This window comes from Vanrija albida, assembly GCF_041260175.1.
Source record: "Vanrija albida strain AlHP1 chromosome Unknown contig_4, whole genome shotgun sequence".
NCBI lineage: Eukaryota > Fungi > Basidiomycota > Tremellomycetes > Trichosporonales > Trichosporonaceae > Vanrija > Vanrija albida.
Genome location: NW_027191423.1, coordinates 854,107 through 880,842, shown reverse-complemented (window position 1 = coordinate 880,842; position 26,736 = coordinate 854,107). Strand labels below are relative to the sequence as shown.

The following is a 26,736-nucleotide window of genomic DNA, read 5'->3' as shown; positions in this document are numbered from 1 at the left end:
TCAAATCTCCAAACCTCGACCTCTGCGCCTCTGCCACTCGCCATGGCGACTTGAACTATGCACCGACGCCGCCGCCGCCGTCGTCGCACTCGCCGCATTCACCGCACTCGCCGCACTCGCCCCGACGCGATCGAGCTCGCTCGCCACGCCACCACCCCGCCACCCCAGATCCCCCTCCCGGCCACTGCCCACCGCGGGACTCGCCGTGACGGTGGCTGACCCCCCCCACCGTCCATGCCGTCAATCGCCTGCCGCAACCGCCTGCCGCAACCACCACCCACCGCCGTCACGCATGCCGACGTCCGTTACGCGACATGTAATCTATTGACATGAAAAAAGTGCGTACAGGCTATGGTGAAATCGTGACACTCAACAACGGCCCAACCTCTGGCCAAAGAGAATGTATAGTGAATATGCGAGATGGCGAGACGCGCCTCACTTGCTGGCCTTGTCCGCGTCCAGCTCCCAGACAATCGGTGGTGTCTCAATGAGCTCGATGCGGGGAATGCTGGGCAGCACGGGGACATCCGCAGCCGCCTCGGCAACTGGCGTGCTCCACGACGAGCTGCCTCCAGGCGCCATCGTGCGAGCGCGGCGCTCCTTGCCCTTGCGCGACTTGGGTCTCGAGAACAGGAGGCCCAGGTCGCCAGATCGAGACGAAGTCCGCTTGCTGCTCGAGAATGCTGACAAGACCGACGTCCGCTTGCTCGTCGATGGCGCATCGGGCTCGCGAAGCGAACTCTCGCGCATCGACGACGACTTGGGGAGCGTGCCCTGTGGCGCCGGCGTGATGGGCACGACAGCGCGGATCGAAGCCACTGGGGATGGCGACGTCGAAGTAGGCGTGGCAGGCCGGACATTGTCGGAACTAGGTCGTCGCTGCGCCGGAGGGAACGCCTTGATCAACGCCTTCTTCGTGTTTTCGTATCCACGGGTAGCGAATAACGGCTGTCGGCCCTTGTTCGAGCTCTGCTCCGACGAAGTGTCCGACTCGGCGCTCACACCCTTGCGCAAGCCCGATGGGACACGAACCGCAGAGCTCTGGCGCGAGGCCAGGCCACGAACTGAAGGGCGGCGTCCGAGCATGCCAACGCGGGCCAGAAGAGAGGGGCGCGTCTGGCCCGCTGCGTCGGCACCGTTGGGTGCTTCTGGGATCGTCTCGGCGTCGAGCTGCTCCCAGTCTTCGTCGCCGAGCTGTGAGATGATGCCATTGACTTCGACCGAGAGTCTCGGGTGGTGGGGGTATGCGTCGATACTGGGTGCTTGACGGTGACGGCGAATAATAAGGTTGGGCGAGCCTGGCACTGAAATAACGTCGGAAACCGACAAGCCACCAGATGGTGGGCCCGATGGTAACCGGACGGACAAGCCGCTCGGTGACTGGTGCGGGCTAATCGAAAGACCATGGGCGTCTGTGGTGACAAGAGGAGGGGCCGAAAGGTCGTGCACCTCAACCGTTGGGATGGGGGATGTATTAATGGGTCCGAGCGTGGGGGGCGATGCAGGAAGTGGGGTTTGGATTGCAGGGGGAGGAGACAAGGGTTCTGAAAGGATGTCCGGGGCGGCCACTGGGGAGCGAGGAGAAGTCGGCGGAGAAGCCAAAGGTGGCGGCGTCGGCTCGACAACCTTGTCCACAAGGACAGCCTCGGGCTTGACGGCATCGGTGAGCTCTGCTCGCCTGGGGGTATCGACCAGTGTAGGGACCGGGCTCGGCGATGTTGGCGGAGTCTGGTCCTTGGCTGAGGCGAGCTCCAAAGGAGGGGTGGGTGTCCGGACCGTGTCTTCAGAGACGATAGAGTCTTGATTATTGGTGATTTCTGGTGTGCTGAGGTTGGTGTGGGATTGCTCTACTGAGGCGTTGTCTACGGCGTAAAGGTCTTCTTCTACAAGTTGGTCGTCTTCGTCTTGGTCGTCAAAGTTGTCGTCAATGTCGTATGCGTTCTGGCAGGTCCAGTCAAAGGATGCGAGTTCGTTGCGGAACTCTTCCTGAGCCGCGGCGTACACGTCGTCATTGTTGAGAGGGTTGTTGGACGCGTCATCGGGGTCCTTGCCATAGTCGTGACCTCGCATGTCGACAGTCGGCGTCTCTTCCAGGCAGAGCCTTGGGAAGAACTGCGTGTTGTATTCGGCCACGGGGTCGATCTCGAGCTGGAAAGGGTCTTGGTAGTCGCCCTTGTCGACCGTGTCCCAATCACTGTACGATGTCAGTTGGGATAGAGGGGGGAGGAGTGGGTGGAAGAGCAACTTACACGTTGGTGAAATAGGCATGTGACTTGACGCATGGCTCTGTGAGACGGAACATAGGCTCCTTTGCCAACAGCTGCGCGACGGGGTCAGCTGCGCACGACGACGGGCGCCATCGTCAAGACTCACGCCGTCGATAAAGTCATAGGTCGTGAGGTCAATCCTGTACCGTTCCTTGAGATAGATTTTGGGGTGGTCGCCTCGATACAAGGCATCCCAAGGGGCGTGGATCACTCGCTCGTACAACTCGGCCTGGGAATTGTGGTCAGTACCGCACACAGCCCTCCTCGACCGCGTCCACTTACATTGCTCTCGCTATCGCTGCCTCTGAATGGCACGCGCCCTGTCAAACATTCACAGACGATACAGCCCAGCGCCCACCAGTCGATGGCGTAGGTGTAGTGATTGCGCTTGATGACCTCGGGCGCGAGGTATTCTTGTGTGCCGACAAAGGAGAACGCACGGTCCCATGTGAGCTCCCCTTTGCGGTACGAACCAAAGCCCTTGCCCGCATGGGGTGGTGGATCGCCCTTGCCGTCAATGTAGTCTGCAGGGAGCTTGACGGGGACGGGGTCTCCTCGGTAGCCAAACGATTTTGACAGGCCAAAGTCGGCCAAGACGGCGTGTCCATGCCAGTTCAACAAAATGTTTTCAGGCTTGAGGTCGCGGACAAGGATTCCTTCTCGGTGCCTGATAGCGTCAGCGCGGCTCGTTACACACAACAAAGGGATGTCACGACTCACAGGTGCTCAAGGCCCGCGACGATGTCACAAGTGTAGAAGCGTGTCCTTAGTGGTCCGAGAATGCCATGAATCTCCATCTGGGTCGCGAGATCTCCGCCGGGATAGAATTCCATGACGAGATAAAAGTTCTCCTTGTCGGTGAACGAGTAGTAGAGGCGCGAGATGAACGCACTGCGGCGTTCGCTCATCGCAAAGTGCTGCAAGATGTGCTGCTCGGCCAGCGTGTGATCGAGCTCGTCGTTGGCCAGCACGGCTCGCTTCGAAATCGCCTTCATGGCGTGAACCCTCGAAGTGGGCGTGTGCTTGACCAAGAGCACCTGGAAATCAGAGTCAACACGACGACGACGCCTTGAAACACAATCACACCCACCCTGCCAGCACATCCCTTGCCGAGAACGCGAACCAGCTCAAAGTCGCTCAACTCGGGCATGATGGGCCGAGATCTTGACCAGCTCGGACGTGGTGGTGACTCGCCGCCGTTCTTCAAATCGTCACCCGAGGTATCTGGCGTTGGGATCGACGACGCTGGGGCAATGGCCGACTTGAGGGCCGCACGGCTACTCGATGATGGTGTTGGTAACATTGACTGCGATGCGCTTCGTGGTGGGCTTGGTGGCGGCGATGATGGTAAAGGGATCTTGTACTGGACAGATACCATGCCGCGGGTGATGGTGCAAAGGCGAAGGGGCGGCGCGGCAACAGATTATACTGGGGACGTCGAGCGAAAGAGAGGGAGAGGGTTGATGAGAGGGAAGGAGAGTTTGTGGTGCGCGTGTTTGCTGGCGTCAGTCCAACAAGTTGGAACAGTTGGTTCCAGGTGTGCGGGTGCCAGGAGGGCCAGGGGTATTATCCGGGTAACGGGCGGCGGAGGAGGAGGCGGCGTAGGCGGCGGCGGCGGCGGCGGCGTACAAGCAAGATGGGTTGCAAAGTACGACCTACTTGTGCCAACGCAAGGGGGGAGGGTGTCGTGTCAAAGACTGGCCCCGTCACCGAGCACCGTGCAGACGCCAACACGCGCAATGACCAGCTGGCGGGCGAGGCGGAGGGGCGGGGCGGGGCGGTGGGCGGCCGAGATGCGTTTGTCGATGGCAGAATGTGCACCGACACGCACGATTAAATGGAATCAGGCGCGTGATTCGACAATGGACTAATCGTAAAGAGCTGTGGGTTGGGCAGTCGACGACGGACCTGCAAAGGAAGGTGTGCGGGTGGTGGTGTGCGTTCGCTGACAGGTCTGTCGGCGGGCGGTCGGGCGGCTGGAGTCGGAACGGTAAACGGAACGAGATACACGCCGGCGGTCAGAAGACGAGTAGCGGGCCGATAGCGTTGGGCGATGGGGGGAGGGAGGGAGAGTGAGGGGGTAGTCGTTTGTGCTTCTTTGTCGTTTGGCAAGAGGTCGTCGATGGGTCGTCGCGTTGTGATAATGAGGGTGGGGTATTGGAGGGAAGGCGAAGGCGAGGCCGGCGAGGGTCAGGCGAGAGGGGTAGGCTAGGCCAGGCTGGGTAGGGTTGTGGAGGGAAGGTGGTGTAGTGGTGGGTTGATGCACCACTCTGCGAGTTGAATGCACATGCACTGGCCGTGTCGGTGCACAAAACGACAGCGAGCGAGCAGCGAGCAGCACGACCGGCAGCGAGCAAGCAAGCAACCAACTGGGGTCGGGGTTAGGTAGGGTAGGGTTGCGGGTGAAGGTGTGTAGGGTGAGTGGGTTGGTGGGTTGATGGGTGTCGCCCAAGCATGCACCCATCGACTGCAGGCATCCCTCGCCGCCGCCTGCCGCCAAACGACCTGGCCCGGTCAGTTCAGTCGGTTGCCTGCCAGGGGGGTGGTCCCGGCGCCGCCGCCGCCGCCTGCCGCTGCCCGGCAGACTGGGATTTGGATTGTTCCCCTGACAAAGGAACGCGGGGTTGATATTTGGACACTGACGACTCATGGGACAGCGCGCCGCGTCAGGCAGACAGTCAGACCCCTTGGACGGCGGCAGGAGACATTGGCATCCTAATACGTGACACGACGTTGTCACAACAATAACAATACGACGACGAAATGCAAGTACAACAATAGACTACACATGTGCGTTCATGTACGTACGTGGGAGAGCAATCTTGCCCACTCGTTAGCGCAAACCGGCGGCGAATCTAGAGCAAACGGCGCCGAGGGCTGCCTCGGGTCGCAACCGCGCGGCGCCGGATGGCTGCGGGCGGCGCGGGCGGCAAGCGGCGAGGCGTGGCGTCGACTGCTGAGACAGCGACGGCGCATGCCCATTCCTCCTGCACCCACTAGGGCCAGCGTCAGCACCGGCGCCGCCCGCGGCCCGCTCCCTGCGCAAAGTGTCTACTCCGGCCCGGCGATCTTCGAGACATAGGGTGAGAGGGAGCGAGACCCTGGGCATCGGGTTAGGGCGGGCTGGGTTGTGGCCTGGTGGCGGCGACTGAATAGGGAGGCGAGGCGACTGGGCTCGGGGGGCTGCTGCTCGGTCGGACATTGGGTCCTTGCCCACACTGGCGTCATTACGAGTGCTCTAAAGCGCTCATGTCGACGAGGATGGGTGGGCTCTCTACGCCGCTGTGGGCTCTACCTTTTCATGAGCCATGTTTGTTGTCGATGTTGTTGACGACTCTTTGTGGCGCATCAGTTACCCACACGTCGCGGCCAGGCCTGTGCGCGCGGGCGCGCGCGTTGGAGCAGTCTGACGATGAAGGTGTCCCCGTGCGGGAGGGGAAAGGCAAGGGAACGACAAGTGGCGCGCCCGCCTAGGGTGGGCTGCTGGGCTGGGCTTGGCTGGACTGGTTTGGTTTGGTCCATGACTGGGATGAAACCCGCTACAACGAGGCACCGTACAAAGTAGGTCTCAAACGACAGGAGTAAAGGGGAGGGAGGGAATAAGTGGTACCTTCACATTAGGCGTACCACCAATCTGCCAGGCCTATATTTACCGTTGTTCGGTTTCGCGCTCAGGGCCACTGTTTTGCTCGTTGCTCAGGGTTGGGTGCTGTTGCTGCTGCCCGTGTGCACTCGCGCGGTGCCGCTGTCGCGCGCCTGGCCGCCCCCCTCCCCTCCCTGGCCGCCTCGTCGCGACTCTGAGTGAGAGCACCTACACCTTTGTCCTTTTTGTCGCGTGCCTGTGGGTGCTCCCGAGAGTCATCAAGTACGAGAAACAAGGAGAGAGAGACAGAGCGTGCAAGAGCAAGAGCAAGAGCAAGAGCAAGAACAAAGTCGCCGCGCGTTGCCGCCCGCCCGCGAGCCTGCCTGCCGGAGCCAACTTGTTAGTTGCTGTGGGTGGTGCACACATGGAACACGGCGGGGGGTGAGAACACCCTGTCTTCCTTCCCTTCCCTCGCCTTGGCTCTCGCTCCTTTTACGCACCACGGCGCACCAACGCGCTCCCGACACCACACTACGCCGCGCCCCGCCCGCGCCCGCGCCCGCCCACAGCCGCCGCCGCCGACGCCGCCGTCGCCTTCCTTCACTCAACCCATCTCCACTCAAGGCGCGCGACAAACGCCATTTCTACATTGCTTGCATTCTCCACTCTTGCCTCGCGCGACTCATACATTATCGACTCGACGTCAACGTCTCACCCAACGACGACGACGACAACGACGACGACCGCGACGACCACGACCACTCTCACGACGCGTTGCATCCGACCTGCCTGAGCTTGGCAAACATCCAGGTCACGAAACACACTCCACCTGCCTAAAGCGCGCATCGTCGGCTCTGGCAGTCAGACCACTCTACCCATCGTTTACGACACATCAAGAACCTTGCTTCCTTTGTTCGGCTTAGCTCGCCTTCCCGACACCGCCCTTGCATCCCTCACAAACACACCCATACGACTCGGCGCGCCATGGCAGCTGCAGTCCAGATGGCGCCGCAGATGGGCGGGATCGGCCCTCACGCAATAGGCGGTCAAGGCCAGTACGCGACCTACCAGAGCGGAGGCTTGTCAGTCCTCGAGGACTCGGATGACGGGGACCACGAGAGAATGGACGACGACATGGAAGCGTACTATGCCCAACACGACTACCAGCAGCATGTCCATCAGCATCAAATGATGCAGTCTCAAGGCATGCAGTACCACGACGACGACGAGATGGACGACGAGGATGTCGAGGACGACGACATGTACAGTGAGACGTCGGAGGAGAGTGTCCTCCCAGACGAGAACATTGACTTTGGTCTCATCTACGCATTGTAAGTGTCCATCGCGTGCGCGCCCGCGCCCGCGCCCTCATGCGCGTCTTGCCGCTGACGCGCTCCCTCTAGACATACATTCCTCGCGACGGTTGAAGGGCAGGCATCCGTGGTCAAGGGCGACTCTCTATTGTTACTCGACGACGCCAACTCGTACTGGTGGCTCGTGCGCGTGCTCAAAACAGAGGATGTGGGCTACATCCCGGCCGAGAATGTCGAGACGCCCTACGAGCGTCTGGCCCGTCTGAACAAGCACCGCAACATCGACATTGCCGCGCCAACAAACGAGGACAAGGCTGCCTTGCCCGACGTGCCCCCGAAGGAGAGCAAGTTGAAGAGCTTAATAGGCTGGAAGCGGAGCCCACAACAGCCCGAGACGTCGTTTGACGACGACGACGATCCAGAGACGCGCGCCAACCGCCGTGTCGTCTTCGCACCGCCAACCTTCTTCGAGCACCCGGGCGTTACTTGGAGCGACGATGAGGAGGACGAGGAGGACGATGACGATGACACGCACATCATCGACGGCGGCGCGGCCGCGTCCCAACAGGTCGAGGACGAGGACGTACACGACCAGATCAACGTCGACCACGAGCTGGGCTTCGAAGTAGAGCCCGACGACGGTGTCGAGTGGGCCCAGGACGCTGTCGAGGCCCAACGCAATGCTGCGCAGGTCACTGTTGTCGACACCGCGGCGCCTCTGGAAGTCGCGCCGACCGCGTCGGCGGCGGCCGCTGCCGCTGCCAGCCCTGCTGCCAGCATGTCTGTCTTTGACACGAGCTTGGACGTGTCGTCCGACGCTCACGGCTCGCTCGCGTCCGACATGGCGCCGTCAACAGCAGAGACCGCACAGTTCGGCACCGCTGTGGTCGCTGGCGTTGCGGGTGCCGCTGCCGGTGCTGCTGGTCTGGCAGTGCTGGGATCGACGGCCAACCAGCAGTCCCACAACATCAGCCAGCACCCGCCCGCACCGGATCGCTCGCCATCCCCGTCAGTATCGCACTCGGCTCTGGCCCGCACCAACCCCACACCTCCACCCCACCGCGCGCCGTTCACCCCGTCGCCCATCACTACGGGCAGCCCCGACTACTACCCCAACCAGTCGTTCACCGAGACGACCGAGACGCTGGCCAGCCCCTCGGCTGCCCCCGCTTCGAGCGACCTGCACGCGCCTTCGACTTCGGGACAGGTTGCGCCCTCGAGCACTGCTCCGTCTACACCGCCGCGGTCGTCATCGTTGGGTCGCTCGGGCTCCCTAACGTCGCCCCGGTCGTCCAACCTCACCTCGCCACCGCCGCCCCGGCCACCGCGCCGCGCGACGTTGCGCTACCAGGACGCGTTCGACATTGCGCGCCTCAATACGATTGTTCACGCGCGCGCCAAGGAGATGAAGCGGACAACACCCATCCCCAACCGCCGGGCCCCGCCGCAGATGGACGCCGTGCAGCGCGTCTACTACGGCGAAAAGGCGGAGATGGACAGCATCCACCCCGACATTCGCGCCTGCTTTGTGCACGTCCTCGCCAAGATGGACACTTTTGACCGTGAAATTGACGACATCCTGGGCTCCCTAGTGCCCGCACACTAGATGAACGTTTACGTTTACGTTTGGCATCGACATCGACTCTCTGTTCCGCCTACGGACAATGAGATGATGAACCGTCTAATCAACCCCCACCCCACCCCACACCCCACGACCTGCGCCGGCGCCCAGTGGTGTTGGACTCGGCCGGTCGCCAGTGCTCCTGCCTGTACAGTAGTATGTTTATGAGAGGTCTGTACGCGGCGTACGCTGCGCTGTACGCCTTAGTAGTGTCCGATGGATTGCATGACGACTGTGGGTGTGGGGGGGAGGCGTGGCAGAGGGGCAACGGCGGCGTCGGCGTCGCTGCTGCTGCTGCCAGTGTCGCCGTGTCCAGTGTAGTGGCAGCATCCAGGGGTCTACGTGTCGACGGCACGCGTGATGACTCACGGCGCGTGTGCGAGGGGGCGGGCATGTGGTAGTCAACCGGCCGAGTGGGCAGCGAGCAACAAACTCGTCGCCCACCGGCCCACCACCGCCCACCCAAAGCCAAACTGTATCAATCTCCATCGGGACTGATGACCCGGCGGCGGCGACCTTTCCAGTGGAAACGTCGCGTCGCGTCGCACGCATCCTGAAGACGGGGTAGTCACAGTGCCTGCCCGCCAGGTCGCCGCGGCCTCTGATAAGACAAGCGGTCGGTCGTTCAAGTCGCCGCCCGCCGGGTTTGATAACGGGGCGAGCGGGCAAGACCAACCCGTGCGCACTGCTACATGCCGCCCCCGATGCAATGATACAACTGTACAACAACCTACTGCTCCTTGTGCTCGTCGCGCTCGCGCTGGCGGCGCTCCTCGAGCTTGAGCCGCTCGTCCATCATCTCCTTGAACTGCGTGACGATGGCGCCCTCCTTGCGCTGCTTTTCCTCGCGCTGCATGATGAGCAGCGCGCGCTTCTCCTCGGCGTTGATGACCTGCCCCTCCTTGCGCAGGCGGACCGCGTTCATCCGCGCGTGCCGGTTGCCCGACATGACGTAGCCAGACTCCTCGAACTGGGCGATGCGGTCAGAGTCGAGGCCGATCTCGCCTCGGCGCGGGATACGCTCGCCGCGCTCGACAAACTGCTGCATCCCCGCGCCTTCGCCCGGCAGCAGGCCGCGATACCTGCTGCTGTCAGCACGCGCACACACAGAACCGCCACACGCCACTCACGCTTCGCGGTTGAACTTGTCCTTGAGCTTGAGCTCGGACGGCGGCTGGGGGCCGACCTCGTCCGCATCGTCGCCCTCGACCGGCGAATGCTCGCGCGCCACCGCGGGCGCCTCGCGCCGCTCAGCCCGGTTCTCCTTCTCCACCCAGCCGTCGTCGTCACGCCCGCCGCGCGATCGAGATGCTCCTGCTCGGCTGTCGTCGCCGTCGGCAAGCGACGTGCTCCGCGCAGCACGATCCTTGTCCCGCGCGCGTTCCTTCTCCTTCTCGCGCTCGCGCCGGCGCCGTCGCCTCCGCTCTCGCTCATACTCCTCCTCGCTGTCGGTTTCAGACTCGGAAGAGTACTTGCGTGACTTGCGCCGGCGCGACGACTTGGACCTGCGCGATCGTGATCGGTCGCGTTCCTCGTCGGCGCTGGTGACACAGGTCAGCAGCGGCATGGGGCCAGCACGCGCAGCACGCGCAGCACGACTCACAGCTCCTCAGCATAGGGCCTCTTTGGCGAGGGTGGCCATATGGACAGATCGCTCCTCTCCCTCAGCACCCTGCGCCTGGGGAATGGTCAACGTCGTCCAGATCGGCCATGGGCCGGTGGCGACAATTAATGAACCGCCATGAGACAACCTACTCCTGGAAATTGATAACCCCCGGTGACCCCGAATTCCGACCGCCGCTGTTGTTGTGACCGTGTCCTTCGAAACGTCCCGGGAAGGGAGGCATGGGGTGGGGTGGGTTGTTGTAGCCCCCTCTTGCGCCGCCCCGGTCACGTTCGTGTTCACGTTCGCGCTCGTACCGGTTACCGAAGGCTGGGCGCATATCGGCGGTTGTAGGAGGAGCAAGTGACGACGGAGAGATCGAGATGAACTAGTTTTGTTTAATCAAGGGAGACATGACTTTGAGAGGAGTGGGTCGAGTGGGGGAGGGGCGGAAGCAATTTGGGGCAGTGCTGCCACGCGAGTGCGCGCGAGTTGCACAGGTTGATCACCTATTCGGGCCCCCCGTCTAAGCCCAGGCTGGTATGACGGATCTCATCTCTACTCAGGATATCACTCTCCTTTTTTCTGGATCGTGGCTCCCGCATGGAGACTGCCATTATCGGCCTTTGACCACGACAAAATGTCATTGGGATCAGGACAGCTCATTACTGAGGTCAGGTCGCGCTCGTGCAATCGGGCTCCAGTCAAGAGACCCCCACTGCACACACGCGCTCCACTCGTCCATATTACTTACCCCCAATCCTCGAAGCCCGCAGCCACAGCCACAACGAACAAGAGTCCCTGCCGCAGCATGCCTTCCCTGCGCTGCAGATCTCTTCCCCTAGCCGGTGCCTGTCTCCAGCCTGGAGCCTGTCTCCTGGCGCCTTTGACAAGTGCGTGATCACGGCGACGGATTGGCGCGGCACGTCAAAGGATTGACTTGTCTCAGGCGGGAGGCGCGTGTTTTAGCCACACACATGCCCCTCACACGCACTCGGATACGCAGACACGCTCCCTCGCACGCACGCACGCACGTACGAGGAATGTATTCAATAGCAAGCGCCAATGGAGCCGAGAAGGATCCACCGCGCCGTCACTGGCTAGCCCCGAAACGGTGGCGGGAGGCGCTTGGAGCAGCAGCCGTGTGGCGCGGCCCAAACATGTGGATCCTTGTCCGCCAAGATGCTTCCCCCTCCATTACGTGTTTCCCGCACTTCTCCGAAACCCTTGTCCCGCCGTTATCCGGACTGCGAGATAGGAGCAGACTGCTGCGGGGAGAGGGGGTTGAGCGAGCAGAGGCCGACCGAGGGCAAAGGACAACCGCCACAGCTCGACACAGCCGGATTGTCACTCCCCCCTGAGGACGACGACGAATGCTCGAGTGCAGTCAGGGGGGTATAGTGTCGCGGGCGTCGTGAGCCTCCCAGGGTTAGTGCTCTGGTTTATTGGAACGGAGAGTTTGGTTGGAATGGTCGGTGGTCGGCCTCGTCTTCTGGAGCGGAACGCGCGCGGCAAATGGTCAACTGATCAGTCGGTTGCTTCTGCCAGTCGACGTGTTTCGTCTTGGCGCTTCTGCAGCTAGCAGACACGCCATGTACGTGTTGTGCCGCCGACTACCGTGCGTAAACCGCCGGCGGCCGCGTGGCGCGCCACCATGGAGATTGACGTTATTAGGCGGATACCAGTCGAGGCGGTCATGTCTGACTTGTGCCGTAAGTGTGGCTGCGATGCCTGTTCCCGGAACAAGCGAATGCCTCCGCCCTCCGCCGGATGCGGTGGGTGGGGTTGTCGTTCCCACATACCAACACTGGGACCTGAGCACGACGGCCAGGGCGGACGGGCACGGCGACTACAGGCTCCAAGCGCGAGCGGTTTAGCACCACCTCGGCACCCCCACCACCGCCGAGGTCGCACCGACGACCTCCCACGCCCTGGCGTGTGCGGCTCCAGCAGCACAAACACCACCAGGCAATCAAACTTGGCGCGGCTCGGTACCCACTTGTGCCTTGCCCTAAGGGTCACAACCTGGGGGGCCGAGTTCGTTTGGAAACGATTGCCATCAAGGGGCGCCTGGCTGGTCACCTGCCCGCGCTTGGCCGCCGACGATGGTTACAGGTATTTGCAGAAGCCCGCATAAGTGCCCGCACCCAGGTCCTGTTATTTTGAACCAGGACCCAAGGATACAGGGGCAATGATGATATCTCTGGGAGATCCCGTCGGTGCTCGGCATCTGTGCGGAGTTGCTCCCGGATCTTCTCTCCGAATTCCAGCAGACGATCCAAGGATCCGTCTACATGTGAATGCCGAGCCGAGGAGGCAGGGGGTTTGGTTTGGACACGACGGCGGCAACGGCGACATGGTGGCGAGGGCGCGGCGCGTGCTGGGGGCTGGGGCTGACCCGCCACGGCGCCGCACAATCCAAACGGGGTCGGCCTGCGTGTGTTACATTGTGTTCGTTTGGCCGAGGTGAGACATGAGGGACTGATTGGGGAGGCGAGGAGGCGAGGAGGGAGAGGAAGGCTTGTTAGCAAGGTGCATGGCCCCAGTTGTCACGCGGCGGTTGCGCTCGTAGCGAGAGCAAGACTTTGGTGGCATGGATGTGAAGAGGATGAAACGCGTGCTGTGCATTGCGAGCGTGGTCTGGACTCTGGAAGCGAGCAACGGTTTGAGTTGTGAGACGTTGTGACGACGAGAGTTGCTGTGGAGTGGTTGCGGTGCCGTTGTCGTTTAGCAACAAGGCTGCTCGTGGCTCGAGTGATGACGGGCTCGTTTGCCGCTTGTGCCGCAAGGACTTGGGTGGCGTGCCGGCATCGCTCATCCATCCCAAGCGGCGGCCGGCCATTCAACATGCTTGGCCTTTTGGTTATGACGACGTGTCTTGGTTTGTGGTGGTGGGTGTCTTGTTGCTGTGGGTCGGTGGGTGGTAAGTGTCGATGAGCGAATTCAGGGCTTGGGCGAGTTGTTTGCCTGACGCCTGGCATTGCCTGGGCGCGCGCGCGCTCATCCCACGACGGGCTCAAATTTCGTTTACAGGATAAGGCCCTTTTGATGCCTGAACCGGGTCTGTCAGTCTTTGCTCGCTCAGGCAGCTCAGGTTCTGCGTCGTCGCAATCTCCTTTCCAGTAGAGCAGCCTAAATCCTGCAAGCCTCAGCCTCTGCTTGCAGGCTGACACCTCTTACGCGCCGCGTTAGTTAGCCAACCAAACAAGCCAGCCAGCCAGTCAGTCAGTGACCCAACCAGCCAGCCCAGCCCAACGGCACATACCTCGGCACCTGGCTCCAGAGGGACGCTTTACCTATCCAAACCCAGCCCAGCCTCCTCCCCCCTTCCCCCCTCCCTTCACTCCCTTCCTTCCCTCTCCTTCCCTCCTCCCCCTGCATCGGCCCGCCCGTTCCATGGCTCTCGGCGCCGCCACCGTCAACCTCCACACGGCACGCACCCATCTCCTCTCGTACATCCCCCCGTTCCCCCACCCCTCTCTCCCCCCTCCCCCACGACGCCTTCTCTCTAGATAGGGTCCTACCAAAAGTTAGGGAAATACCAGCCCGTGCGTTGCGCGTGTGCGGCGCGAGCCTCCACAGCCTCCACCCCGCCGTCTCGATTGCCGACCGTTCCCCGACCCCGACCCGCAGCCTTGGGATTCGCTTCGCTTGCACCTGTCCTGCACGAGGGACCCCTAGTTTGGATCTCTGGATCCCAGGGGCAAGAGAAGGTGGTCCAGCAGCAGAGGAAAAAAAATAATCCGGTCCCAGTGGGTGGGTGCATGCCGTGCTGCAGCCTACTACGGGAATTCCTGTCCTAGTAAGGTTGTGACAGGCTGAACCCGGCGTGTCAGAGAAGGTGGGCGTTGTTGGTTCGGGGGCGCCTTGCCTCGTTCGCCGTGCGCGCGCGCCGCCGAGCGAGCGAGCACAAGTCTGCGGCGGCAGACGGCAGACGACGACAACGACGACGGTAAACTACTCCTATGACGACAGTCAAGAGTCACAATAACGCGCCGCCCCTCTCCTCTACCCCCAATACACCACAACTTCTCGTCGTCTGCTCTCCCTCTACTTCGGCTCTTGCTCCGTGATCTGCTGCCTGCTTTGGCCGTGCTCCGCTCCGCCTCTGCGGTTCATTCCTTGACACCCACACCCACACCCCACCCCTGTTGGACGCGGCTACAGCCGGACGACGAGGCTGGACGCGCAGTAATTCCACAACAGTGGACGCGCGGCAAAGCAGAGACAAAAGACCCGTGCACCATCATTCAACCCACTATATTTCATTCCACCCCCACCCTCATATCTCTATCAACAACAAGCACCCCCCACCACCACCACGCACCACCATCATCACCACGGCACACCACACACTCGTGTTAGTAACCACCTGGTCAACATTACCGCGCCGTCGCCTCTGCCTCGATGGCGTCGGTCCCGGGTGAGCCCCGTGCAAGGCGGACTCATGCGCGGCGATCATGCGAGCTCTGTAAAGTCCGCAAGACGCGTTGCGAGCTGCCCGACCTCGACGTTCCCTCATCGTCCACACCCCTCGCACCAGAAAAGTCGTGTCACCGATGCCGCGTACTGGTCCTCCCCTGCGTCGTCGACGACAGCCGCATGAAGAAGCGCAAGAAGCGCGATGACACATCGGCCCGCGGTGGTGGCACCGCAACAGCAATTGGTAGCCGGCCCTCTGCGGCCTCCACTTCGACAAAGGCTGCCGACAACGCCAACGAGCCATCAACCAAGCGGCAAAGAGGCGGGGCTGGCGGTCAGAACGGCCAAGGTGGCGGTGGCTCCTCACGAGCCGCTCAGGACGAGCGATTACAGGCACAAGCACGCACGAATCCGGTCAACCATTCTGTCGACTTTTCGCCCGCCTTCCCTGTCACCGGTGATCCGCCCGCGAACCAATTGTGGGAATCATCCTCTGGACAGGAATCGGAACATAAACCACCTTCCCAGCGGCACACTGTCCGACTGCATGGCCGTCCATTGTCATTGACCAGCGCAATGCTCAGTGTGGCGAGTCGTGAAATGTTCAAAGGTCTCAAGCAGAAAATGGTCGTCGTCGACGATCTGGACCTCGACACTGCTGTCGATCATTCCCTGCGCAACCGGCTGGCCCCAGGGTATGCGCAACTCCGGACTTTGCACCCCCATCTTCAACCCCTGGACGAGCTCTTCTCCATGTCGCGCAACAGTACCGACCCGTCCGTCATCCTGCTGGCTGCATCCGCCCTTTACGTGACCTCGCAGTCGCTCCCTGACGACTCGGACGCCAAACGCATGCGAGTCGTACTCGCCCCCTCCATCGCCTACCTCCAACACCACATCCTCGTCCAACAGCCGTTCTCGTTTCACGCCATTCAGGCACTCGAGGTTCTGTCTCTCCACTCTCCCTTTGCGCCGGTTCTGCCGTTTCAGTTGGCAGACCCGCGCGCTCTGGCTCCCGCCCGCGGCCTCTCGGGCATCGCAACAAACATATCCGTCAGCCTCAATTTCCAGAGCCTCGTCAACTGTGGCATTGACCGATGGACCAATCCAGACTTCTGGCTATGGCTTGGCATGTGCGCGGGTGCCGCTCAGATGTCGCTCGAAGACGAGCGGCCCCGTAAACTGAGCATTCTGACCGACGCTCGTTCGGCGTCGGCGAGCTTCGTAGCTCCCGAGAGCGACGGCCTTTGGTCCTCGGCGGCGGCCAGTGATGACCCTGCAGAGTTGCTTGGGAAATTGGCCGTTTGCGACCGGCTGGCCCGACTCGAGGAGCTCCATGACGGCATTGGTCGACTACGTGGTACTCTCGAAACCACCGCTGCCGTCCCAAATTTCAACGCGGTCCAGACCATCCTCGACGAGTTTGAGTACTTTACGAGGCGCATTACGGCGATTGACAAGCGCTACGAGGAGATCCTTGGTACGTTTTAAAACTTGCTGGAGGCCGGTGACTGCTTGCTGGAGGCCGGTGGCTGATTTTATTTTCTAGCAATTATCTCGCCACCGCTCGAGTTGTCGGCGGCATGGACGGCCTATCGCACCATTCGACGACGATGGGAATTTATGAAGGAGTACATGATGGGCTTCCAAGCTTTGGTCGCCCTGCACTTCCTCCCAGGTTCCGCGATCGCGATTGCCGGGCTTCCTCAAGGCCTCGGGACATACCAAATGGTCCACTATGCCCTGTCCCGTTCGAACGACCCGTCCGACATTATCTTTGCATACTCGACGCGTTCGGTGGGCGCGGAAGAGATTCGCCGAGTCAACGGCCTCCGACTCGAGCTCGCCGAGCAGCAGCTGCTCTCTTTCATCGACGTCTCTCAGAGCATCATGTCGTCGAGTGACAGACGGCCTGCCGACATTCTTCCTCTCCACGACATTGTGGCAATCACGGTTGAATCATGCAAAGCCCTCGTCGAGGGACAGTCGTCGAGGCTATCGTACCTACGGACCATTTACGGCCTGCCGACTACAATCGCCAAGCCCGGATGGCTTCAGACTCTGTCTCAAGTGTCGAGCATTTTGCGCAACATGGGCCTGCTCTGTGTTGACAGTGAATCTGGTGGCGAAAGCGTCGCCAACGGCTGCAGCAACCTTGTCGGATCGATGGCTCGAGCCCTGAATACCTGGACGGCCATTGTCGAGCTTGAAGCCAACACGTCGCATCAGCACAGACAATCAGACCCTCTTGCAGTTGGCCTTGTTCAAACCTCGCCCACTCAAGCTTCGGCGACAGTGCCCTTCCCGCAGCAGCAATCACGTCCGCACACAGCTGTCGGTGTCGCCGGTCCTCAAAACATGGCCGGAGGTGTTGCAGCCGGCTTCCAGTCGTACATGCCAACCTCGGACAGGTGGATGGCAAGTGATGATCCCGACAGCAGCCTTCCACCGGGTTCAGCTGGGACGTCACAGCACGCACCGCCTCCACACGTTGCGCCTACTGGCCATGTCATTCAGCAAGGCGGCGAGCATCCCGGAGTGAGAGACCGGCAAGGAAGCTATCACCCCGGACCAGGTCTTCCCCAACCTCAGGATCAGATGGGCCACCATCCTGGCGCGCACGGTCCAGAGGCACAAGCGTCTGGGTTTGACCACATTTTCACTGAAATGTTTGGATATGGGTACTCGACCATGGGCAGCCAGCAAGCGCAAGGTCAGGCCCAGCCGTCGCATCATGCCCAACCATCTGCTCATCATTTGGCGCCTCCAAGCCCCTATCAGCAGCATCAGCAGCACTCGCCGCATCAGTCTCATACCCATCAACCTCATTCGCAGCTCTCGCCTGCTCCCCGCGTCGCACATGATCCACATGCGCCGCCTCATCACGACCCGTCACTGTCTCATCATCATCCCCGCCATGGAGCACCCCCGCAGCAAGCACCACTCCCGCAACCCCAGCACGCACACCATGTCCCGCTCATGCCGGGTCAAGGATTCATGGACAATAAATGTAAGCTTTTAGCATTTCCAGTCGTACCACGAGCTTGATGCTGACTCGGGGTCCAGCCCAGTAACTCTTGACACGGCTCCACTCAAACACGGCTGTATCGCAGAGTTATTTTTCTCCAGTATCGACTCACTCAAGGCTTTCATGTAGCCCAGAGGCCGCCTCGAACGACTGGGCCCCTGGCATACCCTCATAGACCTATTCACCTCTACGAGTGGCCAGGACCAATATAGCCTCAGCACTTGTCCGGGCTCGTTCGCGCCTTATCCACCACCACGCCATGTATCGTTTCCATTTGGGTCCTCGACAGTAGCTTGCATCATGTATGGCACATGTATGGCCACTGTCTACGCTTTGCGTTTGTGTGATTTGGAGGTGTGACGAGGCTTGGAGGTGCGTGTCGAATGTGGAATGAATGGCACGCCATGCACGCCACACTCCTGCCAGCCAGCGATGCCAGCCAGTTGGGTGCCAGGAATTGTTTTACGTTTGGGGCGGTGGCGAGCAGGTGGGGGGGCGCGGTTGGTTACGGCATGCGCGCCCCTGGTGTGCCACAATTACGGCATGGCCCAGAGCACCACGCTTGCTTCCGGCGGATCCAAGCCCGCGCACGCCCGCCCGCCGCTGGGGTGAAACACTCGGACTGGGCTCTGTGGCGTTGGAGTATTATGGTTCAGACGAGTGACAACCCTAGCCGCTGCGAGCTGGGTGGAGACACACCACCCGACATCTTAATATCCGCGGCCACGGCGAGGGCAAGGGGTAGCGGAATAACAATCACGGGTCACGTCACGATACTCGAGGGTGGGGGAGCAAACTCGGCGCAACGGGCCAACGTGTGGCAATAGCGTGCGTACGATGTCTGGTGGCATGGGCGTCGCAGCGCAGGGAGGAGTAAGAGCCGAACGACCGAAGGCACTCGGGCTCCAAGGAAAACTACTAGACTAATGCTCATCCACCTGCTCCACATTCTCGACAATCTCGAGCACAAAGGCCGAAGTCACGCCAGGAATCTGCCGCTCGGCCGCCTCAAACGCCTGGCGGAGCCGGTCGAGCACAACCTTTGCCGCTTGGTCGTTGGGGACACGCGCCGTCAACTAGACGTGTGAGCCCGAATCCACGAATCAGATACGACTCACGCTAGCAATCGCCGGCACAATGACGTTCTCCAGCATGCCGTCCTCTTCCTCATCTAGCAAATGATCATGGGCTTGTGGAGGCGCAACATGTGATGGTGGAGGCAGGTACTGCTGCTGTTGCTGCACCTGCTGCGCAAGCTGCGCCTGCTGCACCTGCTGCACCGGCGGCGGACCTGGCGGTTGATGCAGGACCTGCTGCTGCAGCTGCTCGGTGGGAGGAGGGCGGGGCGGAGCACGGTACATTGTCCCGCTGTGATGTCCACTTGGTGGCTCCACCGGCGCCGTGACTATTGCTGCGGGTACCTCTTGGATGGGAGGTTCGCCCGGCGTCGGGAGCGGCCTCGAAGCCCGCGACACGGTGGCGGGCAGGTTATGCCTCACAGTGCCAACTAGATTTGTTAGCCGCTGCTGTTACACATGTGCACGCGTGCGTTGTTGAAACTCACAGTCCCACGCGTCCTCCGAGGGGCCGTATCCAGGTTCCTGTGGCACATCGCGAGGGGCCTCTTCAGGCTTTGCGCCACCCTCCTGCTTCCACTTTTCGTGACGCTCAATCAACTCTGTGAGATACGAGACCTTGCGAGCGTTACGAATGAACTTGTGCTTCAAGAGGTCCTTTGCTGTTGGACGCTGCGGGCCAATTAGCGTCCGACATTTTGCCGAGTTTATCCAAGACATTGTGTCTCACATTGCGGGGGTCACGTTGCAGGCAGAGCTGGACGAAATCGCGAAACGTCTTTGAATACCGATCCGAGAGCTCTGGCGGAGGGTTCTTTGGGATAAGGAACAGAACCTTCATCGGGTGGAGGCTGGCGTATGGTGGCTCTCCTTCGGCCAGCTCGATAGCGGTGATACCCAGACTCCAGATGTCGGCCTTGTTGTCATAGCCCGACTGCTTGATCACTTCTGGCGACATCCAATAAGGCGTGCCGACAAAGGTGTTCTTCTTTGTCATTGTGGCCGTGAGCTGGCCCGAGACGCCAAAGTCTGCGAGCTTGACGTCACCATTGGATGTGAGGAGAATGTTTGCAGCTGCCGACGTGTCAGCGGGTTCGCGGTCGCACCCATGGTGAGTACACGGCACCACCCACCTTTGATATCACGATGCAGCTTGCCCTCGCCGTGGAGGTAGTCTAGTCCGCGGAGGAGCTCTCGGAGCAGAATGGCAATGTAGTCCTCCTTAAAGGTGCCGGCCTTCATCTGTTCCGATGCGTCAGCGCCGCCGGCCGCTCTCGCACCCGTGGCTTGTGGCTTACCAGGTCTGAGCATGAGCCACCGGCGCAGTACTCCATAATGATCCATAGGTGCGAGCCCTTGAGGAAGGATCCATAGTACCTGGTGATCGCGGTGAGCATGGGTCATGCGCCGCGACGGACGCGCGGGCAGCGGGCCCACTCACCTCGTGATGAAGTCCGAGTCGAGCTGTCCGAGGATCTGGATCTCCTGCTGGATGTCGTCGATCTCGTCCTCTGCGCTCTCTAGGTCGATAATCTTGATGGCCACGGGGACCATGGTGCGGCGGTCATAGCTGGGCGGGTGAGCGGGGGGAGGGGGGGGGGGGCGGTCGTGCCCTCTTACCCGCGGTACACTTCGCCAAAGCTTCCCTTGCCTGGGGAGGGAGTCGGGGTCAGCGTCGTCCACGTCTGCGCGACGCGCGCAGAGTCCAGTCTACAGCGTGCAGCGTGCAGCGCGCCCTCGGCACACTGCGCGCTCCGCCCGCCCGCACTCACCGATGCGGTTCTGCTTGACGTAGAAGAGCTCGGGGTCGGGCCCTTGGTTGGCCGCCCCGTACGACTGGAGCATGAGTGGTGGACAACGACGAGACTTACCATGGCGAGCTAGCTAGCTAGAGGCAGCGGGCGTAGGCGAGCACGCGACGCCCCAGCGAGTATTGTGCGTGAGAGGGGGAGGGCGAGGGGGGCGCGTGGCGCTGGCTGGCCTGGCGGGGAGGGGGCGGGCCAGTCGCGGGTCGTGTCGCGTGGAGCTGGGCTGTGGGTGGGTGGATGCAAGCAGTTCGAGCTCGTCGTCGTGTCGTCGTAGGGTGCGCGCTTGGGTGCCGGGGGAGGAAGGAGGGTGTGCAGTCGTGTCGCTCGCGCGGGTGCTTGAATGCGACGAGAAGAGTTTGAAATGTCGACACGAGTGCTTGTTGCTGCTCGCTCGTCTTTCCTCCCGTTGTGGTGGTCAGTTGCAGTGACGCGCGTGTGCACTCCGAGTCGCTCGCCCGCCCAAACACACCCCACCCCCCTGTGTCGTCGCGCCGCCCTTCCCTCGCTCGCTCGCCCTGCCTTCCCTGCCCCTGTCGCACTCCAATACAGCACCGCACTGCATTACAAAAAAGTCCCCACTTGCTAATCCGCACACTACTCCGGCCCTAATCCACGCGTCACCGTCCGCCCACCCGTCGTCGCCGCGCCCCTCCGCCGCGCCCGGCGACTACGCCGACACACCGACCGCGCCGAGGCCCTGCTTGCGTCGTGTCGTGTCGTGTTTGAGCCTCCCCAATGCAGCAAAAAGTCGCACTGCAAGCAAAGGCAAAATACATTGGTCGCCTGCCCGTCCCCCGCACCCCCCGCCATCATGATGCAATGGGTCAATGCATGTGCGCCACGCCACGCCGACGCATCATGCCGCACCACACGCACTCCACCACGCCGTATCTATCCTATGCATACAGTACAGACAAGGCACTAGAGCCCGGCGCCGAGCCGAGTCAGTCTATCCCGCTAGCCTCGGCGCTCCTCCTCGACGACGACGACCGCGACGCGGCACGCACCGCACCGCCCGACGCGTTCTGGCCGTGGTCCAGATCTAGATCTGACACAGCCGCCTCGCTCCACTCGCGTAATCCTCGCCCTCCGCCCTACGCCTAAGCCCTAAGCCCGCCCGACGTCGCGCGGCAACGAGCCCGTGACTGCCAGCGGGGAGCCGTACCCCTCCGCCTGCGACGGAGGCGTCGCGGGGCGCGGTATCCGGTGCAGAATGCCGTATCTGACGGGGGTGTGAGTACGCGGCGCGCGGGCTATCTACATAGACGAGGTCGATGACGAGCGACGGCAGACGAGCGTCCGAGACAGCGTCCGACCTCGCCAAACTACTCACCCAACACCGCAGCCGAGGAGCCCAGAGCCGCCCCACTTCTCGTTCGGGATGACGACCACCTCGCGGAGGTTGTCCAGGTCGGCAGAGTAGACGTAGAGGCGGAGGGATTTGTCGATATGCTGAGGTAGGTCAGGTTGTGTGCCAGCGTGCGCCACTTACAGCCTCGACGAGGTCGTAGAACGAGTTTTCGCCGTGCAGCGGGCCGCCGGCCCAGCCGCACACCCAGTCGCCGAACGGCACGAGGCCGGCCATCTGGGGCGAGTCAGCGGGTGCAGGAGTGGAGGATGGGGCCGCGACTCACCTCAGCAGGCGACCCCTCGAGCACCTCGAGGATGTGCCAGACGTTGTCGAGCGCCTGCGTCGGGTTGCACACGCGCACGCTGAGGCCGAGGAGGGAGGCGCGCTCCTTGCCCTCGGCGGTGGACGACCAGGCGCGGGACGGCGTGAGGTGGACCTCTGGGGTGTGTAAGCGGGCTAGTCTTGGTGGGCTATCGCGGCGGCAAGGGCCGTGTCGCGGCCAACAACGCCGTCGTTGTCGCCGAGTGGCCAGCACGCCGTTGTGTCATCGTCGCCGCCAATGACCTGCACGTCCTCGCCCGCCGCTGCGCGGCGCGCTCGCTCAACTCACCCCGAACCCGCTGCGTCTTGGCATTGTACACAGTCAGGCCAATCGTCCGCCCCTCGTTCGCCTCGACGATGCGCGCGAGCTCAGCCGGCGTCGGCACCGCAGGCCCAGCGCCCGGCCCGCGCGTCGGCACCGACGACGCCTCGTCCACGCCGACGAGGTAGTCGAAGAAGGGCTCGATCAGCCCGTCGGCCGGCGAGTGCTCCGCCACGCGGAGGCAGTGCAGCGCCAGCTCGGGGAGCGTGCTGAGGGACGTGGAGCTCGTTTGGCCCATTGCGCGTTGTGGTGGGGGTGGTGTTGAGGTTGGAGGCAAGAGGTCTGTCGGCTCGCAACCTTCGAGATCCGACGTCCGCCGCCGACGCGTCAGACGCGCGGGACCTTTTCGTGCCGCCTCCACCTCAGCACGAGACGATCGACACGAAGTCCAGACGCCAACCAATGCACCCGCTACAGCCTCATGCAACGCCGCAGGCGTTGCACTCGGAACCCGTCTAGTTCATAATAGCATGCTGCTAACATACACCACTTCTACCCTACACCTACGCCTTGAGCGTCTTTTGCAAGATCGTGATTCGGTCACCCAAAGACAGCGCAATCCCCTGCGTCTTGGAACGGATACGCACATGACCCTGGATCGCGCCCTCCTCCGTCTTCTCAATCGACAGGTTGGCAAGCGCATCCTCGCCAAACAGACTCCTCGCGCACAGGTTGGCAGACAAGAAGTCGCAGTCGCCAGACAGCGCAGCGTCGGGCGTCAGGCACGCCATGTTGGTCGACTTCATAATGTGGTCGAGGTAGACGCGCAGGTCGTTGATCGACGTGTTGACATTGACCTTGTTCTCCCACTCAAACTCGGTCCACATGCTCCTGAACTGCGCCTCGTTGCAGTACGCAGGCTTGATGTAGTCCATAATGTCGACGTGCACGTCGTTGAGCACAATGTTGACGCTCGCGTCCGACGCGCCCTGCTTGTCGTAGACAATGTTGCCAAAGATGACACCCGTCTCGGTCGACGACACCTTGATTGTCGCCTTGATGTTGTGGAACCCGTGGGGTCCGAGAGTGTGTGGTGCTGGTCGCTCGACAAGCTTGAGGTCGCCGAGGGTAGCAATCTCGATCGTCAGGTTCTGCAGCGTTTCGCTCGTCTGGTTGACAATGAGCACGTCGAGCAGGATGTCAAACTGCTGGATGTTGACAACAGCCTCGGCGTACACAGGGTCCGAGAAACCAGTGAGCTGGACTATCCTCGAGAGCTTGGACACAAAGTCGTCCTTGGTCTCCGCAGCACCAGTCGCCCGAACAACGTCCGACTCAAAGTCGTCGGCGTCACCGCCGGCCGCCTTCTTGGAAAGCTGGCGGAAGCTGATAACGTCGTCGACCTGGACGGCCTTGGCCTTGGCCTCGAGCGCCTTCTTGGCCGACGCCTTTTTCTCCTCGGCAGCCAGCATCTTGGCGTACGCAGCCTGCGTGTCATGCAGGAAGACCTCGTGCACAGGCTTCGAGTCCTGGAGCTGAGAGAGCGCCTCAACGCAGTTGAGGATACGCTCCTGCGAGTCCTCATCGATGGGCACAGTGACAAACTTGGACTGGCCGATGCGGACAATCGAAGTCATGATGAGGATGGCCTCGGCGCGGAGGGTGTTGAGGGATGTGGGGTCGACCTTGAGCTCCGAGTAGCGGAGGACGAGCTTGGTGAGGGTCGAGGCAAGGACGGTTGCCGTGAAGAAGTCGCCGCCGAGGATGAGCGCACGGAGTGGGGGCTTGGCAGCGGCGCGGACCTGTTCAAGACGGGCAGCGGCCGCTGTTGAGGTGTAGACCGTCTCGGTAGCGTACGTGCCGTCGGCGAGAACGCGAGTGGTGGTAACAGCCTTGGGGGCGTCCTCCTTGTCAGTCGCGCCGGCAGCCTCATCGGCAGCCTCGGCCTCGTCGAGCAGCTTCTGCTCCGAAGCCAGGATGGGGACCTCGCCAATCACCTTGCGGAGCTCGAAGATTGCCCGCTTGATGTCGGCAGCAACCGTGCAGTACTCGCCGACGATCCACATAGCGCCGCGGAACACCTTGCCCGACTTGATCTCGGGGAAGGTCTGGACGAGCTTCTCGGTGATGGTAGGGCGGAGATCGGGGAACTTCTCAACGACCTCACGGACGAACGAAATGACGTCGACGGCCGAGGGGTTGTTCGAGTCTCCCAAAAAGTCCATGAGCACGTACACGACGTTGGCGGCGACCTCGGAGAACTTGATGGCACACGAGTGGATGCTCTGGATAAGGAGCTGGCGGTACTCGGCGTTCTTGTCCCAGTCCTGATCCAAAGTCGACTGGAGCTGCTTCTTGAGGAAAAGAACAACGTCTTCGACGTTGCGGCTGGTGACCATCTGGAGGGCAATGCCGATAGCCTTGGTCTTGACCTCCATGTCCTGGCTGGAGAGCACCTTGAGGATGTCCATGGCCATGCTGTCAAGAACGTGCTCGTGCTTGCTGCGGAGCGCGTCGAAGCGGTCGAGAACAATGAGCTTGACGTTGTTGTCGGCCTCCTTGACGATAAGCTCGGCGAAGGCAGAGGCAGCGGCCTTGATGGCAGCAGGGTTCTGGGTGAGGGTCGTGAGGGTGGTGGCAGCCTCGTACTTGACGGCGTGGCTGGGCGAGCCGAGGAGTTCAAAGATGGCGCGGATCCACTTGGCGCGGTGGCCGCCCTCGGTACGCGCCTCCTTGCGGATGAGCTCAATGACGGCCATCTGCATGAGCTCGTCCATGGTGGAGAGCTGGTCGGCGACGCTCAGCAGGTAGCGGACGGCGGTGGGCTGCGAGATGTTGCAGAGCGCGGTGAACGCGTTGCGCTTGCAGGTCGAGTCGGACTCGGCGGCAAGGAACGTGTCGAGGAGCTCTGGCGCATCGGGGATGAGGTGCTCGTGGTCCTGGTAGATAGTCCAGACGGTGAAGACGGCGTTCTTGCGGACAAACGAGTGGCGGTGTTCCAAGCAAGAGCGGACGGTGGGGACGAGGGGCTCGAGGAGCTCGGCCTCGCGGACCTTCTGGAGGAAGCGGAGGGTCGCGCCGCGAATGTACTCGTTGGGGTGTTGCTGCGGGGGTCAGTGGGGGCTCTGCATGTGGTATCGCGCTACACACCAGGTCGTTACGGATGGCATTGCTGGTGAGGTTAGCACGGGTTCGAGCTCCATCGCGCGGCGACTCACCAGACGAGGATCATCTCCTGCTTGAGCTTGCCGTTCTCGTCGAGCTTGGGGCAGATCCTGCGCGCGTTAGACACGTCTAGCGCTTTGCCGTTCAACTCACTCCCAGTAGAAGTGCAGAAGCTTCTTGATCTGCTTGTTGCGCGATGGCATGACATACTGGATGATGGGCATGAGGAGCGAGGCCTGGGGGGAAGGTGGTTAGTACAATCGCGGCCACCTAGCCACAACAAACGCACATGGCTCTGGCCGTTGAGCGTGCCGACAATGATGCGGCGCAGCGTCTCGAGCTTGACCTCGTCCGAGCCCTTCTGGAGGGCGTTACGGAGGTCCTGGGACGACGGCGCGTCGATCAGGTCATCGTGGATGATGGTGTAGCACGTCGCCGACGAGTCCATGGTGGGCGGGTGTGTGCTGGCGTGCGGGATGCGCTGCGCGCTAGCAGTTGAGTGGTGAGGGGAGGGGGTGTGCTGCCGCGCCGGGTGGTGGTGTGTGTGATGTGGGCGAGTGACGAGGAGAGTTGAGCGCTGCTGTCCAGGTCGCGGCGTGGTTGCACCGACCAAGATGGTGGACTGGCTGGCGTCGATGACACCCCAAGTGCCAGCGATGCGCGACGGTGCCGCGTGTCGATTTGATCCCGTCGAGGAACGGTGAGTGCACGGGCTGGCAGGGTGTCTCGCAGCCTGGATGGAGCCTGCCACCGCCTGCCACTGGCCGGGAAAAGTCGGCGAATGGGAGGGTGCCCGCCTGGCTGAGGGCAGGGCGTGCAGTGGTGTCGGCCTGGCTGTGTCCGCCTGGCGGAGGCTGGCAGCAGCCAGCCAGGCTGACCCCGCTTGGCTGGCGCTGGCGCTCGCTGGCTGTCAGTC

At 62.0% G+C, this 26,736-nt stretch overlaps 8 protein-coding genes across 8 annotated transcripts; 3 read left to right on the top strand and 5 right to left on the bottom strand.

Moving 5' to 3' along the window:
• Positions 1-435: 435 nt before the first annotated feature.
• Q8F55_005062 (uncharacterized protein) lies at positions 436-3,570 on the bottom strand (the record flags this gene model as incomplete). Its single annotated transcript, XM_069353558.1, has 6 exons — positions 436-2,194; positions 2,250-2,320; positions 2,374-2,496; positions 2,550-2,934; positions 2,988-3,304; positions 3,358-3,570. The coding sequence occupies 6 exons, from the start codon at positions 3,568-3,570 to the stop codon at positions 436-438; spliced, it is 2,868 nt and encodes a 955-aa protein (XP_069208200.1).
• Positions 3,571-6,834: 3,264 nt separating this feature from the next.
• Positions 6,835-8,769, top strand: BUD14 (protein phosphatase regulator; the record flags this gene model as incomplete). The annotated part of the gene is made up of 2 exons (XM_069353557.1): positions 6,835-7,181; positions 7,254-8,769. 2 exons carry the CDS (start codon positions 6,835-6,837, stop codon positions 8,767-8,769), a joined length of 1,863 nt encoding a protein of 620 aa, XP_069208199.1.
• A 745-nt stretch (positions 8,770-9,514) lies between these two features.
• Q8F55_005060 (uncharacterized protein) lies at positions 9,515-10,351 on the bottom strand (the record flags this gene model as incomplete). Its single annotated transcript, XM_069353556.1, has 2 exons — positions 9,515-9,866; positions 9,915-10,351. 2 exons carry the CDS (start codon positions 10,349-10,351, stop codon positions 9,515-9,517), a joined length of 789 nt encoding a protein of 262 aa, XP_069208198.1.
• Positions 10,352-15,385: 5,034 nt separating this feature from the next.
• Q8F55_005059 (uncharacterized protein) lies at positions 15,386-16,300 on the top strand (the record flags this gene model as incomplete). The annotated part of the gene is made up of 1 exon (XM_069353555.1): positions 15,386-16,300. One exon carries the CDS (start codon positions 15,386-15,388, stop codon positions 16,298-16,300), a length of 915 nt encoding a protein of 304 aa, XP_069208197.1.
• A 1,243-nt stretch (positions 16,301-17,543) lies between these two features.
• On the top strand, positions 17,544-17,890 carry Q8F55_005058 (uncharacterized protein; the record flags this gene model as incomplete). The annotated part of the gene is made up of 2 exons (XM_069353554.1): positions 17,544-17,819; positions 17,876-17,890. 2 exons carry the CDS (start codon positions 17,544-17,546, stop codon positions 17,888-17,890), a joined length of 291 nt encoding a protein of 96 aa, XP_069208196.1.
• Positions 17,891-18,760: 870 nt separating this feature from the next.
• Q8F55_005057 (uncharacterized protein) lies at positions 18,761-20,787 on the bottom strand (the record flags this gene model as incomplete). The annotated part of the gene is made up of 10 exons (XM_069353553.1): positions 18,761-18,913; positions 18,956-19,344; positions 19,402-19,585; positions 19,644-19,987; positions 20,047-20,155; positions 20,212-20,290; positions 20,355-20,483; positions 20,534-20,564; positions 20,686-20,749; positions 20,785-20,787. The coding sequence occupies 10 exons, from the start codon at positions 20,785-20,787 to the stop codon at positions 18,761-18,763; spliced, it is 1,485 nt and encodes a 494-aa protein (XP_069208195.1).
• Positions 20,788-21,828: 1,041 nt separating this feature from the next.
• Positions 21,829-22,953, bottom strand: Q8F55_005056 (uncharacterized protein; the record flags this gene model as incomplete). The annotated part of the gene is made up of 5 exons (XM_069353552.1): positions 21,829-21,943; positions 22,055-22,173; positions 22,214-22,306; positions 22,356-22,510; positions 22,683-22,953. The coding sequence occupies 5 exons, from the start codon at positions 22,951-22,953 to the stop codon at positions 21,829-21,831; spliced, it is 753 nt and encodes a 250-aa protein (XP_069208194.1).
• Positions 22,954-23,218: 265 nt separating this feature from the next.
• Positions 23,219-26,268, bottom strand: SEC26 (coatomer subunit beta; the record flags this gene model as incomplete). The annotated part of the gene is made up of 5 exons (XM_069353551.1): positions 23,219-25,759; positions 25,806-25,827; positions 25,874-25,930; positions 25,974-26,056; positions 26,110-26,268. 5 exons carry the CDS (start codon positions 26,266-26,268, stop codon positions 23,219-23,221), a joined length of 2,862 nt encoding a protein of 953 aa, XP_069208193.1.
• Between the last annotated feature and the right edge of the window lie 468 nt (positions 26,269-26,736).